The sequence below is a fragment of the Pleuronectes platessa genome, chromosome 8 (genome assembly GCF_947347685.1).
Source record: "Pleuronectes platessa chromosome 8, fPlePla1.1, whole genome shotgun sequence".
NCBI lineage: Eukaryota > Metazoa > Chordata > Actinopteri > Pleuronectiformes > Pleuronectidae > Pleuronectes > Pleuronectes platessa.
Window position 1 is genome coordinate 12,007,048 of NC_070633.1, and position 18,301 is coordinate 12,025,348.

General features: G+C 41.2%; 1 protein-coding gene across 1 annotated transcript; it reads right to left on the reverse strand.

Moving 5' to 3' along the window:
* Positions 1 to 12,597: 12,597 nt before the first annotated feature.
* adrb2a (adrenoceptor beta 2, surface a) lies at positions 12,598 to 17,810 on the reverse strand. The gene is made up of 2 exons (XM_053429049.1): positions 17,591 to 17,810; positions 12,598 to 17,319 (listed from the first exon to the last, which is right to left on the reverse strand). Exon 2 carries the CDS (start codon positions 17,317 to 17,319, stop codon positions 16,063 to 16,065), a length of 1,257 nt encoding a protein of 418 aa, XP_053285024.1. The 5' UTR covers positions 17,591 to 17,810; the 3' UTR covers positions 12,598 to 16,062.
* Between the last annotated feature and the right edge of the window lie 491 nt (positions 17,811 to 18,301).

The following is an 18,301-nucleotide window of genomic DNA, read 5'->3' on the forward strand; positions in this document are numbered from 1 at the left end:
TAAGGAGTCATTTGTTTAGATTTGTCTGACATGAACTTTCAGGCAGAGCCCGGTTAGTTGGGTCATTTCTTCAAAGCACCACATGAGAGAGCCATTACATTGATTTTGTGCTTTGCTGTAAAAGCCCTAATATGGTGTTGTTCCTCATTTGAGCCAGAGGTAGGCAGTGAAAGACAACATCTGGCTGCAGCCTGCATTACCCCAGGCTGCAGCAGCCTCTTACAACAGGTGAGAGAGAGAGAGAGAGAGAGAGAGAGAGAGAGAGAAAGATAGAGAGAGGAGCAAAGAAGAAACAATGTGGATGATCACATTTTGTTCCTGGGTTCACATCAACATCAACAATGACGCAGAGCTTTCCATTGTGCTGAAAGCTCTATGCCTGTGACTGTTAGATGCAGTTTTTATTAAAATATTTCACAAATTTCCTAATGAATAGACAATACGCAGCAGACAATGGTCACGGCTGTGACCTTGTTTTCATGTCCAATAATGATCCAGTCAGACCCTCTCTTTCAAACATTTATCATTTAAAAAGAAAGAAAAGAAAATAACAAATGTGTGATTCATTTGGGGGGAATATTACTTTTTATTCACAATTGTTATAAAAATGGTTGTGATCCGGCGTTTTTACATGATTATCTTGAAAACTAAAATTTAGCATAAACGTCCGGGTCAAACAGGATGTGTGTTAGACCATTCCAGAACATTTTACAGATTAAATCATTAATCTGAAAATAAAAATGTATTAATCCGCTGAAAGCACACTGTGAACATAAACTAGTAGAATATATCACTCACAGTAATGTCATATTTTGAAATCACCAGAACGTCCGGGAAGGAAACTTTCACATTGGAACTCTTTTTGAACCAGAGGTCTATGTGACGTCTTCATAGGATGTCCAAACAACAATCCCTCAACGTCAAAATGTATGCTGGGATGTCACGAATAGAAATGGCAGGGTAAAGCAAGGAAGTAAAAGTGAGAGTTCAGGCGGGGGGAAAAGTGAGAGACTGCTGAGGATTGGATTGTTGTAACCCAATGAGCCAAAGACAGGAATGTTTGCATGCATGATCTGCATGTTAATGTTGAAGGGCTCCTGCTCTCAGCCCACAGCCGTTAGTTTAACACAGGCTGAAGAGTCAGGCTGTGCCAAAACAAGCACGGAAATATTCTTCCTTTGTAAGTCTTCCCATGGTTACTGTTAAACGATGTGTGGAGACAGGTTCATGCTCTGCTCTCTGTTGAATACTTGCATGGAGCCACAGAAGCTCATTTACATCAGCAGCTAAGAACGGGAAATTCTCTCTCTTGATCCCAAAAACGACTCCAATAAACACCATGTGTGAAGCCCAGAGTGTATACAGCTACACTTTACCTGTCTCGTGTGTTTAAGTATAGGAGAGAGCAACTGTTAACAGCCAAGAAACCTAATAGTTAAGTAACTTCATGAATGGTCTGTTTCACAAGAGTTTTTCTTATGACTTCCTCCTAAAACAAAGCGATGGTTTGTGCCCGTTTCTCTGAGATAACATTGTCAGACAAACAAATTTGGAAAACAGCACTGCATGCGAGAGCGCTACAAGCGAGGAGGGAGCATGTAAGGCTTAAATTACATTTCCTGAAAGTACATGAGGAACTTTACTTTCTCTTTATTCCTCTTTGGTGCAAAAACACGCTGAGCTCTTGTGACAAAAAGTTATAAAGAGTGTTTGACAGAGTACAGAGGAAAGAGACTGTTTCAGCCTGGGTTACTATTTGTTTTAATTTGAATTCACTTGTAAAGCTCATTGACTATTGCATCCTAAGCAACTAAGGATACCTTAATTGAAAAGATTAGCATAACTGTACCAGCTGAGTGAGACCATTTTCTGTCACATCCAAAAACAAGTCAGAACCCAAATGCGGATAACTCACAAGGACAGGAAACAAAGTTTTCAATTTGGACTTAGCAAGTCGGAGAAGAGGATGGCAGACAAAAACAGCAAGGGTCCTAAAACATAAAAAAGCAAGGTGAAAAACACAAGATGAATAAGGGGGAACAACACACACTGGAACACTCAGTGTTGATGAGGCCAACTGGCGAACAGGAAGAGGAAACACATGGATTAAATTCACTACTTGACAAGACTCAGGTGAAACTAATATGATTGAGGAAGGTGATCATCAATGGAATGAAACCCGATAAAGACAGTGGGAAAGTGAGAAGGACACACAGGGAAATAAAGCTTTAGAGTAAAACAGGTACTCAGGTAAAGAACTCAAAGAGCCAACAAAGATATAAATACAAAAGCTAAACACAAGGAATGTTAAAAAAGCAACAAAATGAAAAGCCCATAAGGTAGAAAGTCTTTCTAAAAGTTCGAGAACAGAAACACAATTCCAAACAAAGACTCGCAAGTTCACAAAAAAGGTCCAAGAAGTCTCCAGACTGGAACTTAATCATGTAAATTTTCCTGAGCTATATCCCAATTCAGTGGCTGCTTCATTCAGGGGAACCACAGGCAGAGCTGAAATGAGACATTATCGTCTACAGAGGTTTTCCGCGATCATGTCACCAGCTTGTTGCTGTCGCTTGGCAACAGACCTGCAGTTGGACACGATGAGAAAGTTTAAATGCCCCTTGCCCCCCCCCCCCCCCCAAAGCAACGAGGTGCATACGAAGGTTCCAACACAAAAGCTAAGACCTGGGGACATTAGTGAGTTACAACAGTGCTTCACTGCATAGTTTGCCAACAATATAAAAAAAAAAAATTACAAAAAGACAGTGATTACACCACATTTTGTAGCCACCACTGTCTGGAACGCGGGGTGAAGAGGGTCAAAAAGGAAAGTGACAAATGACGGAGGAAGACAAGAATAACCTTTGATCCAGCAACAACAACATGATGAAAGAATCAAAGCCACAGCTGGCTGTCTGGATGGACTCGAAAAAGGAATGTGCAAGATACTAACACAGACTTTTACAATGCTTCGGTTAATATGTTAAAGTGTCCTGTGACTGATGTTTGGGATTGCAAGACAAATGCTTTGCTGCACAGTTTAGGACCATAGAGGGTATATAAATATGGACAAAGCATCTGTACATATATGTACAAAAATGAAGCCGAAATTTCTCTGATACGTGTGCTGCCATCTTGCACTTTTGATGTCATTTGGAACTAGAGTCTGCGTTGTAGTCATCGTTGTGTGTAGCAGCAGTATTGAGGTGGTGCCAATACAAAGTCAGTCAGTCTCACCTGTCAACAGAGACATGTCACCCCATTCTTATAGGATCAAATAACTGAATAAAACCAAAAATATCAGATAACATTTGAACAAGAATGACCGAAAATGACATAATCCGTCTTTGAACAAATTTAATCAATGAATACTTTGACTTCTTAGTTTGGTCCATGTCCAATCCACTAACATGAAGGAGGCAGGGTTTACGACATATACTGCAGGCAGCCACCAAGGGGAGATGGAGATGATTTGGCTTCACTTTTTGGGGCCGTCATGTCGTCCATCTTTATATCCCATCTGTTTAGGAGACACGCTCTGCCACACTCTGCCCTGCCCTTCTCCATCACTGCTCTCATTCCCTGACAATAATAACTGGCTTCTTCATCCTTCACTGTGTTAGTACATAAATGATTTATCCCATCCACCCCGGCCAGCACAAACTGCTTCGTTTTCAGTTCATCCTGTCATGGGTGATTGGAGAATGTGTGCTCTGTAATATTAAGGAAAGGTTACTGTCTAAACAGTATATACGCTGGCCAAGCCCTTGTATAACCTCCACGAGATGGAGGTGAACAACTACAGGGGGCTTGTGATTAATGTTTGGATTGCAGTATTAACTGTACAGATTTTCTCCAGGAGAGGTTCCCGTTGATAGCATGTGTCTCCACTCAACAGCCTTAACCTAAATATGAAGCTGTAAAAGTCGGAGCTGGTTTATGGGTTTGATAACGTCTCTTTTAAGTAATTAACCTTTTTTTCTTATCTAAAAAGTGTTTATTAATGCTAATTAAATCTAAACAGATTTTCTTTGAAAGGATTCTATCCTGTTCAAACCACAGGCATTGCAAAAATGCTGCAGTCTGGCTTTCTGTTGGAAAAATAATCATGACTAATGGTGCCATGACAACTATGAGGAAACACCTCATCGTAAATGGAGTAATTTGTGTCCATTTGTCTGATATGGCGGCAGCTGCTGACATGAGTCTGATGGAAAGCACTGGCCACGCTGGAGTAAGATATGTTTTAAACATAACTCATAGCTTCCATTCCACATGCTGCGCTCCTCTGTTGAGTCAGGGCTTCACTGTTGTATACTTCTTTTCTCATCGGACATTAACCATAAGCCCACAGAGAGACCACACACACCTACTCAGACACATTTGTTGTTGGTTTCCTCTGCCCTCCAGCCTCCCTACATCCATATCCGATGCGCCATATTAGGTTTTCATTTACTCAACCGACAAGCATCTCTGTCTCCTATTTGGCAAACAGCGAGAGCATGACAAGGAATTCTGGGGGAAAGGACTGTGGTGTCAAAGAGATAAAAGAGCATTTACATGGTGGTCGCGAGCAGCATGACAAGTCTGTCAGTGACGGGTCAGGACGAGGAATTTCCGCCCTTGATGGGACACTCCAAAAAAATGTGACTATCGTTCATCTTTGCATTTGTGTTTCTTCTCAATGGGTTAGGGTTAGGGTTAGGACTTTAAAGGAGCGATGGTGTTGGTTGATAAATTTGTCAAAAGTCAATTCCTGAATCTTTGTGAACAATATGCATCAAGTAGTAATCACACCTTAAACCAAACAGCCCTATACTGCAGTATTACATAGGACACAAGGTTGGCTAAAGAAAGTTGCAAAAACGACAAAGCCATCAACAAATTAAATTGCTCACCATTAAGAATACAATACACTGGAGCTGGCTAAGGCAAATAACATCAGTTATTTTGTCAAATAATTGAGCCATTATAGGAAAGGAAGAAGAGGACAGAGCTTATGGGCACATTCTAAATGGCGTTATTACACAGCAAACTCTCTGTATCATCTGTGTTGACGTGCCCACTTATTGACACTTAAAACATAGGTCCTCCACTCTGACACCAGCAACATGGAGAAAATAGAGGAATACTTTTAGAAACATCCGGTTGACACTTGAAATTAAGCGGTAGCTCACAACAGTCCCTGCTGACTGTCCGTACTTAACGTGGTCTGTGACCACCCTTACAAAATCCTCTTGACCTCATGTAAACCGAAGCCAGAATGCATTTTTCATCGCAGAAAACCAGTAACAGATGTATGCAGTTATGAGTGAGAGTCTGTTCTGAGGAGCCGTACATACTCTACACAAATACAATGGACAGCCAATGTGTTATCCGCCTTTGGTCTCAAACATCAGGAGCCACTTAAACCTCATTAACTTCTGAAAATGCAGCAGGAACAAGTGGGTAAGAGATAAGTAGAAATGTAAGAAATAAACCGAACTAGAATTACTGCCCTGCGGCTACATGCCTCTGCCAACCAGTGCAGGCTCTGTCCAACTACATTTCTTTGCCGGACTCATATGAGGTCAATGTGACCTTTGACCTTCGACAACCAAAATCACTTCATCTTCGAGTCCAAGTGACAACTGGTCAAAATGTGTAGGATTTCCCTAAAGGCAGACCTGATATATCAGGATCAAGAGGTTTATACATGTTTATGAAGCCACCATGATCTTTGACCTCCCAAATCCTAATCAGGTCATCATTGAGTCGAAGTGAATGTTTGTGCCAGATCGAATTCCCTATTGGAGTCCCTGATATATCACATTCACAAGAAAATGAGGTAACTATGACCTTGACCTTCGACATTCAACAACCAAAATCAATCAGCTTATCTTTGAGTTTAAATTAACATTTTTACAGAGTTTGAAGAACTCAAGTTGTTCTTGGGATAATATGTTCACAGAGCAAAAATGTGCTCTTTAGTTTCTTGAAAAAAGTGCCTGGGTCAGAAAGTTCTACCAACTTCTGGATGAATCAGGGCTAACGTTACATTTGTCATCATCTGTCTTTTCAGTAAATACCCCGAAACAATGTTGGAAAATAAGTAATGAAGCCCTTTTGTAGCCATAGTAATTATGACAGGAGCAAAAGGATGAGGTGAGGTCAGGTGACATTGTTATATCACAGGAGTACCGTCTCCCTATCAGGGCCATAAACAATAATAGATTAGTTGGGCGGTCTGCTGTTTCATTGCAGGCCAGAGAGAAAAAACTGGAAATTCCTTGTGGTGTCCTTATCTGTGTCATGTGGTTCCTCCTCAACAGTTCTTTGGGATAAACTGAAGCTTTGGAACAATTTTCCTTTCTGTGGTTTAGCTGCTCTGAAGCATCAACAAATCAGGCATCACATATTCCGTGACTGAGGTTTCAAGTTATCATCTCACTCGAAACCAACCTGGCCAGTGTAACATTATCTCTGTTAGAATGAAGACTTGTGAAAGCTGCTTGTTGGACATCTTATGACACATTTGTCCTTGTAACTCAAGAAGTAAATTTTAGCTTTTTCATCACTGTTAGTGCGTCCCCCAACCTGCAAACATCGACTTTTCTACAACAACAAAATTATAATTTTTCCATTTCTCTTGAAAACCACGTCATTCCACATCAACTAGCGAGTGTTTCATTCACCCTGACTCTCGCTGACAGGCATATAGCCTGAAGGGACCACCCTGAAGGACATGTCAGTCTACTGTTTGTTGTTATTTCATTTTATCACCAAAAAGAACTACTGTTATAAGAATTTCACAGCAGAGTTTATTTTTCTGTGTTTATGAATCGCCTCGTGGGTTGTAGGGCAGATGTTCTCCATCTTTGTTATACAGCAACAAAGTCCACAAAGGGTCGGGTTGGATGGATGTATTGGGATTGTTGTGTTTTTTTGGGAGACCGCTGTTCAATTCCCATTTCCAACAGTCAATGATAAACCTTTACCATGACCACGATCGTTAACCATGTGTGTACTAGTCTAGCCATGGAAACAAAGGTTAGTGAATAAAATGATGTACAATCTAGAAAACATAATAAAACAAACTCTTACATAGAAAGCTATGACCCAGGTCTCAGTGGTACAGATGTTAAGTGGCATTAAAACGTTCTCATTGTGTCCAATGTCAGCTCTTTTGCTAGGCAACAGCAATAAGGGTGAGACGAGCTGGTGACGCTGATCACGGAAAGCCTCTGTAGACAAGGCTGTCAAATTTCGGTTCAGCCTTTGCGGCCTACGTGGCCTACGATGGAGGCAGTCTTTGTGGTCTGGACAGGTTGCGTCCTCTGAAGGGTGCAGCCCCTGAACACATTCAGAGCTATAGAGTCCACCTGTTTATCAGCAGTACAGTCCTGCCCTTAGAAGACTCAGCTAAAATGAGATGTTACTGTTGTGACTGGATCTTATGATGCTGTAGAAGAGGAGGGGAAAAAGGAATGTGTGGAATGAGTTTATCCTGCTTTTTGTCCAAAATGCATCATTTATTATATGATTAACCCTTGATCCCTCCATCCCATATTGGGTTCAAATCACCAAAGTCACATTTATATTATTGATATTCTGTGAATTGATTCTCACTGCATGTCATATGACCGTAGATGTTTTCTTTATCAATAATGTATTTCATTTCCATTATTTTGAGAAAGCCGTCAGGGCAAAGAACTGACCCCTCACAATTCACTCAGCAATCTTCAAGTCCTACAAAACAGAGCATAAATCAACTGAGTGTCCTCATACATTCAGAGCTAACATACGGTCGACTGCAGGCAGGAAACAAAAATTCGCTTGACACAATGATAAATGAGAACTTTGGGATAATTGCGATTGGTTTGCGGTAGCGACGAATAGCATCAGCGTTGCATGTGTGAGAAGTAAAATATTTTTTAAGAGGTGAAGACATTTTCTTTGGCCATAAAAACTGACTAGAGCACATCTCTGGAGTACATAGTTGCTTTTATAACCTCAGGTCGGGTGGAGCCAGTTTTTCAGGACGGGCCAAGCTATGATTTGAGATGCGCATATGCATGCTCTTAAATCCACAGACGCATCCACATGATTTTAGGCCCGAGGGAGTGAGGGGACAGCAGACATTGTGGTGCCTTGGTCAGTGAAGTCACTAAAGGGACTTAGCGACTCACCAGAGACGACATTTTCACATGCTCACACCCTGTGTGCAGCATGTCACTGTCATGCTTCGCATATCTGAGAACATACTACCAAAACAGACCCCTTCATTCCAGATAGTGTCCCCCTATTTGGTGCTTTTAAATTATTTTTACTATGTTTGAGTCAACATGTTAGGTGTATGAGAATATAAAGCCCTGAGCCCAGAGGGGTTGTAGTTTACAAGGATTTCAGTACGCTGTGAAGGAGTTATTGCATGTTAATCATACTCCCATAAATGGTACTCCTTAAAATTTCATGATAGATGTTACCATGCATGGGCTTATATGCGGGGATGACACTCTGTTGTTGGTGTAATAACATATTTCTGGAGTACATTTAAAATAAGGGGTTTTTAACTTGTGGATTACATATTTCACTTTGATACATTTAAGTCAAAGTCTTAAGAGTAAAAAAAACTAAAGGGTATAGTTAGATTTAGGTAGTTAAGTATTCGATTTGGATCTAAACTCTTCGAGTTTGATATATTTCCATATGTAAAATAAATTCAAAAGATACAAATCAAAGTTGCTGAAGGAGGGTTAAGGAGAATTGCTTATAAACCCTCATGGGCTTGATGCAGAAGATTACAGGAAAAAGGTTACAACACTGAATATTCAAATAATTTGCTCACTAGCTACATTTAATGGGGGAAAAAATGTGTCCCATGAAACCCCTTCTACTATGTAAGTGCACTGAATCAGGCCCAACTCAACTCTAGTTCATGCAAGTTCACACACACACACACACACACACACACACACACACACACACACACACACACACAATGACAAATGATTGGGTTATAATAATTCAAGATAGATAAATATCTATAATGTATACACAATATGAAAGGCCATAATACTTGTATGACAAATGAAAGAATTGTTTAACCTTGTCCTAACACAACAAACCATAAGCTGCAGCAGCAGAGAAGAAGCTGCCGGTGGTTCTGCAGCATCATGATGTGTAGCTGCTGGAGGGGCCGCTCCTCTCTGGGGAAGGCATGACCCTGGTTGTATACACAGAATGAAAAGTGCCTGACTGGTCTCTTTTGGTATCATTATGGGATCAGCAGAAACTAATGCATATGCACCTGGTAGTCTAAAACTTTGCTTTTTATTTAATGTTTTTAAAAGTGTAGTATATGATATTGACCACAATTTGTGATGTACTTAAACTTACTATATCTCAGTACATTTCTACACAAGTACTGTTGCTTATTCTTTGGTAGAATATCTTCCTAGCAGCAGAAGATGTATTTTTACGTTGATACAATTTCCCACTACTCTTTTCTCCCCTGATGGTTTTAAATCTCATTCTTCAATACAACGTACAACATTTTCTGTCAGTATTGCTGCAGAGAGCATGTGACAGATCTCACACACTTATGTCTGCACGGCTTTTTGGATCAGACTCAGTGCACTTTTAGAAGTAAAACTGCATTTTTGGAAAACTTGAAGTTTAGATGATGAAAGCCTAAATGACGGTGAAGAGCTCTTGTTTGGAAAAGTGGATGCATTCACACTGCAGATACGTCTGCAACAAGGCTATGTTCAGATGTGAAGTTCAACTGCAGGAGGGAGGCATGAATAATGAGCTTCTGTTTTACTGTGTAAAGATTCAAAAAAGGGCTTAAAGCTGAAGCCTCAATTTACATTTTTCATAGGCTGCTTTCTCTAATTCAACGGTCACAGTTGCGGCTGCTATCTCCGTCAAGCTTTCGACTCTCGTAAAGCACCACTTGCCTGAAAATCTGTCAATATTCATAGTCCTTTTTTTAATAATACATCTACGATGTCAGACAGAGGCAGACATAAGCAGTCTTTTCAGCCAATAGCTGCCAGTTTCATTGGCTGAAATCGCAACTCTTGTCTGGCAATGCCATCCCTGCGGATAAAGGCCGTCACAGTTCAGAGTTTTTGTTTTGGTTTCCCGGTGGCGGAATGAGCTGCCAAATGCTGTCAGATCTGCGGTGTCCTCGAACTTCTAAAACCTGAGAGCACCTCCTCTCGCAGCACGCTAACTAGCACTTGAGGGATGAAATCAGGACTCCTGTAGCATGCAAAAGGTCAGTACAGTGCTTTATTGTTTATATTTTAGAACAACATGCTTTACTTTTAGCATTATAACTGGACAAGCGTTCAGGATAAGGACTAAAGATATAGAAGTATATAAAGATGGAAGATGGAAGACTCGTCCCCCAATCCAGAAATGAAGCCAAAATATCTGGTATCTGAATGCTGCATTTTGTGCTGAAGCCAGTATTTGGAACCAGAATCAGCACAGTGTTAATCAGGGGGATGGAGCTGCAGTATCGAGGTACTGAAGATACACACGCTCTGCCACTCACGAGTCAGTCTCAGTTGTCAATCATGGCGTTTCAAATGAAACAAAACTTACAGGAAACATTTTAACGTGAACAAACATTAGTGTGATAAGAACAACCTTAAAGGAGGTAAACCATCTTTGAGAGAAATTTGCTTGATGTGTACTTAGACTTTTTAGTTCGGTTCATGTTCCATTAGCTTACACGGAGTAGGTGAGGTTGATGACCTATACTGCAGACAGCCACCAGGGAGCGATCTAAACTCTTTGGCTTCACTTTTGGGGAGCTGTCATGTGGTCAGTCTTTATTTACAGTCTATGATGTGGATTTGCTTCACCAGTTAGTTTGGAAAATGTAATTGTAGCTGACGTTACTGGAGTGTTAGTTATTCATATCCCCTCAAAAATTCCTAGTTATCTGACATTATGGGTAAATACTAAGTAAAGCTATTTTACATGAGGCTCACTTATCCTGACAAGTCCCATCAAAGTGTTGATGGTCTAAATGCACAACATTCTGTTTAGTCTTGTGTGTCAAAACTGTAGAAAGAGTGGGAGAGAAATAGAGAAAGAGACAGAGAAATATTACACAAGGTATTTTGCCTTCTGACATACACACAGTCATCACATGACTTATAAAGTATTTTTTGCCTGTTGACCTAATTTTTGGACCCGTGTCCGTTATGTGAAGAGAGAGAAAAGAGCAGTGAGGCTTATGAAAGCAGATCATAGAAAATAAATACTGTTAGCTTTCATTATTGTCTGTTCAAACTTATTTGAACTCAATTACAAAAGTCATTGGATGCTCGTGGTCTTTGATCGCAATGCATTCCTAAGCACCCTGCAGTCAGACATGCTCTGCCACACCGAATTTTCTAGACAATTATCTGGAAATGCTGCATGTGTGACACAAATGTCAGAATCAAGTGAATATTAAACAGACTTTAAGTTGCAATTTCCCTGACAAGCAAATAAACAAAACCAAAGGGCGACAACGTCATGAGGATCTTATTGTATCTGCCTTTTTACAACACATTTTAATATGCAACAAATGACTGAGATGTTTGACCTACAAAGAGCCACCATTAATGTGATCAGTAACACCTTCATCCTCAATGATGAATAATGAAAAGGACGTAGCCAAGCTCCATCCACACACTAGGTTGTGATCTAGTCTTGTTAATCCTTAGATTGTTGGTGTTCATATTTTATGCTTGAAATAAACATTAAAAAAGCTTTTTACTCCTGCGGCCGTGCCAAACATCAGGAGATTTTTATGGCTCTGTATATCTCTACTGTCCCCAGCACTTCTGGGGTAGAATGAGGTGATCTCCATAATCTATGGTTATTTGGAGAATTGCAGTCAGTTTCAAAAGGAGAATGGAAACAACAGAGGACTGTGAGACTTGATGTCATTGTACAGGCCTGATGCTTTCATATATGTGCAGATTTTGCGGAGTGGCATTAGTATTTTCAGGATTTTCTCCTGCCAATTAAACCCCGGTTATAATCTCAGGAAAATGTTTGTAAAATTCACAGCGAGCGAGTGGGTCTGCTGATGATATTTTCTAATATCATCAGCATATATATGTGCGGCTCATATGTGTTATGAGCCGCTGCTAATGTCCAAGTGCTATAATAAATAAAATACAACATGTAGTTTACGCAGTGGAATTTATTCGTTATGTCCCTGCAATCTCTACACAGGCACGACCCCTTGCCTGAATTTTCTGTATATTGTCCTGTTGTTGAGAATGTATCTGCTGCGTTCTTCATATGTGAAAGGCAAATGACCAGAAATTTATCGACATTATGTGGATTTCATGTCTGCAACCAGCTTTAGTGATTTTGTTTGATATTTTCCATATTTCTGGGTACATGTATCTGTTTGTAATTTAATATCTGTTCAGTAAGATTTTTAATTATAAACCACCCGCAAAAGTGTAGGCACAATTTTTGGGACATTTTCCTGATTATAATGTTTTTTTGATTTTATTTAGTTCATGTCATGTCTGAAACAACTGTGTATTTCCTCACTAACAGTCATAAAGGACACATGAATGAGGACGTTACACGCAACATGTACATAATTTATTTCAATACAAATGTTACTTACAGCACATACACATTTGCTTTTTCATAAATACCACAGGACACCACATGTAACAGATTTTCCTCACCTTAACGAACAGTGAAAAAAAAAAAAAACTGTGCGAAAATAGCTTGCGAACATCTAGTAAACATTCAGCTGAGTGATGACTTTCTCACTCTTGCAAGGAAATGGGAAGTTCACATATTAAAGGTTTGACTTGTCATGTGACGGCTGAAGCGATATTTAACTTTCATAGAAGATTCACATTTACATACATCGATTTATCAGAACAGTGCAGAATCAACGAGATGTCGCAGCGACCGTTTCTCACGACGACTTCGCGTTGAGTTACAAAAAGGGGAAAATATTACGTGACAAGTCCACCGGCGTAACTCTTCAGCAATTACTTATAGTTCAAACATTGTTTTTTTTAAATACCACAAATGTTTCATGAAAGTGCTACACAGTGCTGCTGTAAGTGAGTGAACCTCTTATCAACGTCATGGGGGAGCTGTTCTTGTTCAATGGGAGCAAAGGTGAATTAGCGAGGATTGCGTTAGCATTAGCCAACCTCAGCCCTCATCGTATCAAACTGTGTCAATCAATGACATAGATCAAATTATTTTACAATGACATATCTCCCACATTTAAATCCACTCTCTAAGACTTGTCTATAACAGAGAATCCACTTTAGAAAAACCTTTATTTGAGCAGAGCAGTTGTTAAAAAGGCTAATCATGGGCCAGACTTTGTCGAGTGCATCTCTAGGCACCAAACCATCAGCTGTACTTGGAATGTCGTAGTGTAAGCTAATAATTCAGGACTCATTGCACATAACTACGCGGTGTCCTCCAGCAAGAGGAGGTAAAGACATGAGTTACATTCCTTATTATACAGGTGTGTCGATGAAACAGTAACCGTGAATCACTGTGGGACAGCTGAGATGTGAGCAGAGGCCCCTGCCAGGAGGGAGCAGTGTGGATTTATAGTTCACAACCGGTTCCACTTGAACGACCACAGATCACTTTTGAAAGGAACCGTCACCAAAATCCACGAAAAACACATCACCACAAATATATAGCAAGACATGCGAACCATAGCTTGGAAAGTGCTTCTAAAAAAGACGGATGGTTTGAATACAGATCTTTATTTTAAATCCTGTGACTCGTTAACATTATGCCAATGCATCGATTAATTCAGTGTGAATAAATACAATGGATCTTGGTCTAGAATCCGTTTTGTGCTTTCTGCTTTACTGTACAGTGGAAATGCTGGAAGGGGTAAAACGAGTTGGAGAACATTCGCTGTGACTTTCAACCCCTGAATTTACTTTGCTGTAAATCCATGCAAAAAAGAAAAAGATCAACATGCCGGAAGGCTGGTTTTTCACAGAGCAAACACTGACGTATGATGATTCTGTATTTACGTCTGTCCCTGAGGCCTGTGACAACAGCGCTGACTGAACAGTGATACAGTACATGGAGATTCCTCTGAGGGAACTAAGTTCACAGTTTTGACCGTGTCCGCTGATCTAACTCCAGAGGCACCATGGACAAAAACACAGGTCACTGACACCGTTTTAGACTGGCAGAGAAACCCTGTCCCCCAGCCCCCCTTCCCGAGTAGACACATTTAGCAGGCTGTCACTTTAATCAGAACATACCGGAGATTGCCAAACTGACGGGGGGGAAAGGGGGTCACATCTATAGCAACACCTCGATGACTCCTCTACAGAGTAATGGCACTGCAAACCAGTTAGTGTGAGAACAGCGGATTGACTTCTCCACATAAAGACCAGCATGCTAAGTACCCATTGTTTGCCGAGGTCGAGAAGCCACCTTCCCAGGAGCCTGAGATCTTAAGCCAGGTGATTACAGAGAAAGTCTCATCACAACCTGCAAATCAGTGTTGTTTTTAGTCGGGGACTTATCTGATTCTACAGCTAAACAGCAGAGATAATGGATTTATTTGTGTTAATTGTCTGGGCTCAGCTGGATTGGGGGCATTTCCTGAAGACTGCACACAGAGAGGGGTCTGAAGTAGAGTGACTGAAACAACTGGAACAGCTGCAACTCTGCTCAGCGGAATAATGAGTGTCTTATTCAAACGTAAGACAAATTTCTTAAATATCCAGACATCCGTTTACAGTGTGGAGACTCTGGGAAATATCAGGGAGCAGTAACGAAGGTGCACCGGCTTTTGTCTGCTCTTCTTATTTCTTTTTTCGGCAATGTGTCTCAGCCTGGAATTTTGTTATCACTTGGCTGATTGGCCACGCTGTTTATTATTGTTTATGGTTTGTACCCTTGTGCCATGGCTAAGGAAGGAGCTCTCGTTTCAGTAAACACTGTAGATTCTGAAACACAGAAACGACAAAATCTGATAAACAGAAATGGTTTGTGCCGCAAAAGGAACATCTGTTACTGTTACTGGCACCAAGTGAGGACAGGAGTGATTATTAGTTTGCCTTATACTTATGTAATGGCTTTATAATGTACCAAATATTAGTTTTACTTAATGCACAGAAGCAAATTCTCAAGAAGTGGGGAAAATGCTTGCAGCAGTTTTCAGCTTGCACCAGTGAGATGTAGATAACTGTGAACATGCATATATCTGGTGCTATCTGCTGGCAGCAGATGCTCCCGCCATGCAACAGGCTGGAAAACACCAGAGGCGGGCCTCACGACATTACTGAACAGTGAGGAAGGGGGGGGGGGGGGGGGGGAGAGAGAGAGAGAGAGAGAGAGAGAGAGAGAGAGAGAGAGAGAGAGAGAGAGAGAGAGAGAGAGAGAGAGAGAGAGAGAGACGGGTTCTGCCACACCTATTGTTGATCATCTTTTTCTCAGAAAACCCATTAAAAAAACTAACTTGGAAAGCAAATGAAGCCAAATTATAGTATTTTAATTGGAATGTATTTCTTAATAAAAACGAAAATAGAACCCATACTACTAAATTTGATCCTTCATTACTCCTCCATCCATGCCTACTTGGTGTGCTCAAATGGATTTTACAGAATCATTTCAAAATATTAAAACGTAACTAAATTGTCAGATCTTTCATCAACAAATTTAATTGGAGCTAGATAATTGGCTATTACATAACCCACAGACAATTTATTTGGGTAAATGAAAATTTGAAAAACTGCCCTGGTATAAATGAAGTTGTGTGAAGTAGTATATATAGTCAGTTAAGAAGTGATGAGGTAGATGTCAAATGTAATTGATAAATGTAACCAAAGAAAAGGTGATCTACAGTATCTGTTTGCTGTGTTCAAAGAGTGAAAAGAAGTTTCCTCTGCTGAACATAGTTGTTCTGTTTGGACTGTATAGAGCAGGCTACACATACTCTGCCAGTTACTTTATCTAACCTTACCTGCATTGGTCAGTTGGAAAAGTTTATGAAAGCAGTGTAAACATGTCTGGATCAACTGACGAGTCAGGGCTCCAAGTTTACAGGACAGTCGTAACAGTCGTTGGGCCTTTGCTGCAATTCCCATTTGGGTCCATCACTCTGTCCATATCACTGCAGACCCCCGCACCTTGCCCCACACACCCTTCATTTGGGTCACTGTCTTCCAAGCTGCCCTTACTCCTCCCTTGTTGCTCGCTCTGCCAACTGTGCCTGTTGTAGACATATCCATTCACGGTCCCAGGGATGCTGAGACGGTTCCTCTTCATGCAGAGGATTTCCTTGAAGGCGTACCTGAACTCAGGGCTCCGGCAGTAAATGAGCGGGTTGAAGGCGGAGTTCGCGTAACCTATCCAGTTGAGTATCCTGAAAGTGAGGTCAATGCCCTCCACCTTCCATATGGCCACCACCACATTGAGCAGAAAAAAGGGCAGCCAGGACAGAGTGAAGATCCCCATGATGATACCCAGTGTCTTCAGAGCTTTGTGTTCACGCAGACAAAACTTAGCCTTCTTGTTGGCGCGTCCATTATTGGCCTCCAGAGATTTGAGGGTGCTGTTGTCGCTGTTGTGAAAACGTCCAACGCTTTGGTCAATCTTCTTCAGCTGGCGCTTGGCCTCCTGGAAAACACGGCTGTAGACAAAAACCATGATAACCAAAGGGATGTAGAAGGAGATTATGGAGGAGGTGATGGCATAGGCCATGTTGGTATGGAACTCGCAGCAGTCACTCTTCTCGATGCAGCTCTTAGCTTCCTCATCGTCGGATATCCACCACTTCATGTGGATGGGCAGGAAAGATATCAAAGCAGCAATCACCCACACCAGCACGACCACAATGCGAGCTTTGCATTTGGTCAGGATGGACTGGTAGCGGAAAGGAGAGGTGATGGCTAAGTAGCGATCTATGGCGATCACACACAGGGTCTCGATGCTTGCAGTCACACAGAGCACGTCGGTCGCTGTCCAGAAGTCACACCAGAAGCTACCAAAATGCCAGGTGTTAAAGATGATGTAACAGGCCCCAAAAGGAACCACGACAAGACCCATGACCAGGTCGGCACAGGCCAGGGACGTGACGAAACAGTTGGTGACATTTTGGAGACGCTGGAAGCGGCCGATCGCTGTGATGACCAGGATGTTGCCAAAGACTATGCACAGGACGAGTAATGATATGATCATGCCCAGCAGGATCTTTGTTGGCTCACTGTAGCCACCCTGATGTTCAGCAGAGCCCGACGACGAGTTGATCATTTCAGCACTCACATTGAGGTACACTGGGGGGGTTGTGCTACCCATCTGAGGACACCATGTGTTAACACACAGAGACACACACACACACACACACACAGAAGGAGGTGAGGATCTAAATGTAAAAATGGCCTGATGAAAACAGATATCAACACTGTTCACACAGAACTTAAATGCTCATATAAAGCTAGTAGTAACAAATGTGCAGTGATCTGCCTGTTTCAATGTTCAAAATAGAGAAAAACAAGAATTACACCACAAAACAAATAAATTACATCCTGTTCACAAAACGTGCCAAACAAAAAAAAAAAATACAAACCTCCACAGGTTGTCTTGTTTCGTGCCTCCCATATAAAGTAGAAATGTGACTGTTCAGGTCGTTCCAGTAAAGTGTTCCATGTCACATGTCCCTACTTTCTACTTCACCTTATTTTCTGTCCACTCCACTGTGACTTTTTCTTTGAACTGGTCTACTCTCTTATCTTAATCTCTGGGTGCCTCACTCCCTCAGTGCCTCCGTAGAGCGGTGTTTCCTCTAATGTGTCTCCCAGACTATTTGTCAGAGCCCTTATAATGTGCTGTGATGACATCACGGCCAGTGCTCAGCCAATCACACAGCCAGCCTGCGGAGGGTGCTGAGCGCTCCCGACAGTTTGAACACACTGTCCCTGCAGCTGCTGCTGCAGCATGGCTGCATGAGACGAAGACTGCAAACACAAGAAAAGTATTTCTTCTTGACTTCTTTTTCGCAAACATATGCTTAAAAGGTCTTCATTTAGAATGCTTGTGTTATGTGCAGTTGTGCAGACCAAGCACTGAGGGAATGGTACAGCTCTTGTCTGTTGGTCTGGATCTTATTAAAATACTTTCTTTGACTCTGAGAGGAAACAGTTGAATGCACAAGTGATCCAACTGCCAAGTTAAACCATCTTTAGTCTATAATCTGTGATTTAATGAGAATTTAACTTACCATTCATGTTGATTAGTAGTAAAATATATACTCTAGCACACATACAAATAGGGAACAGTT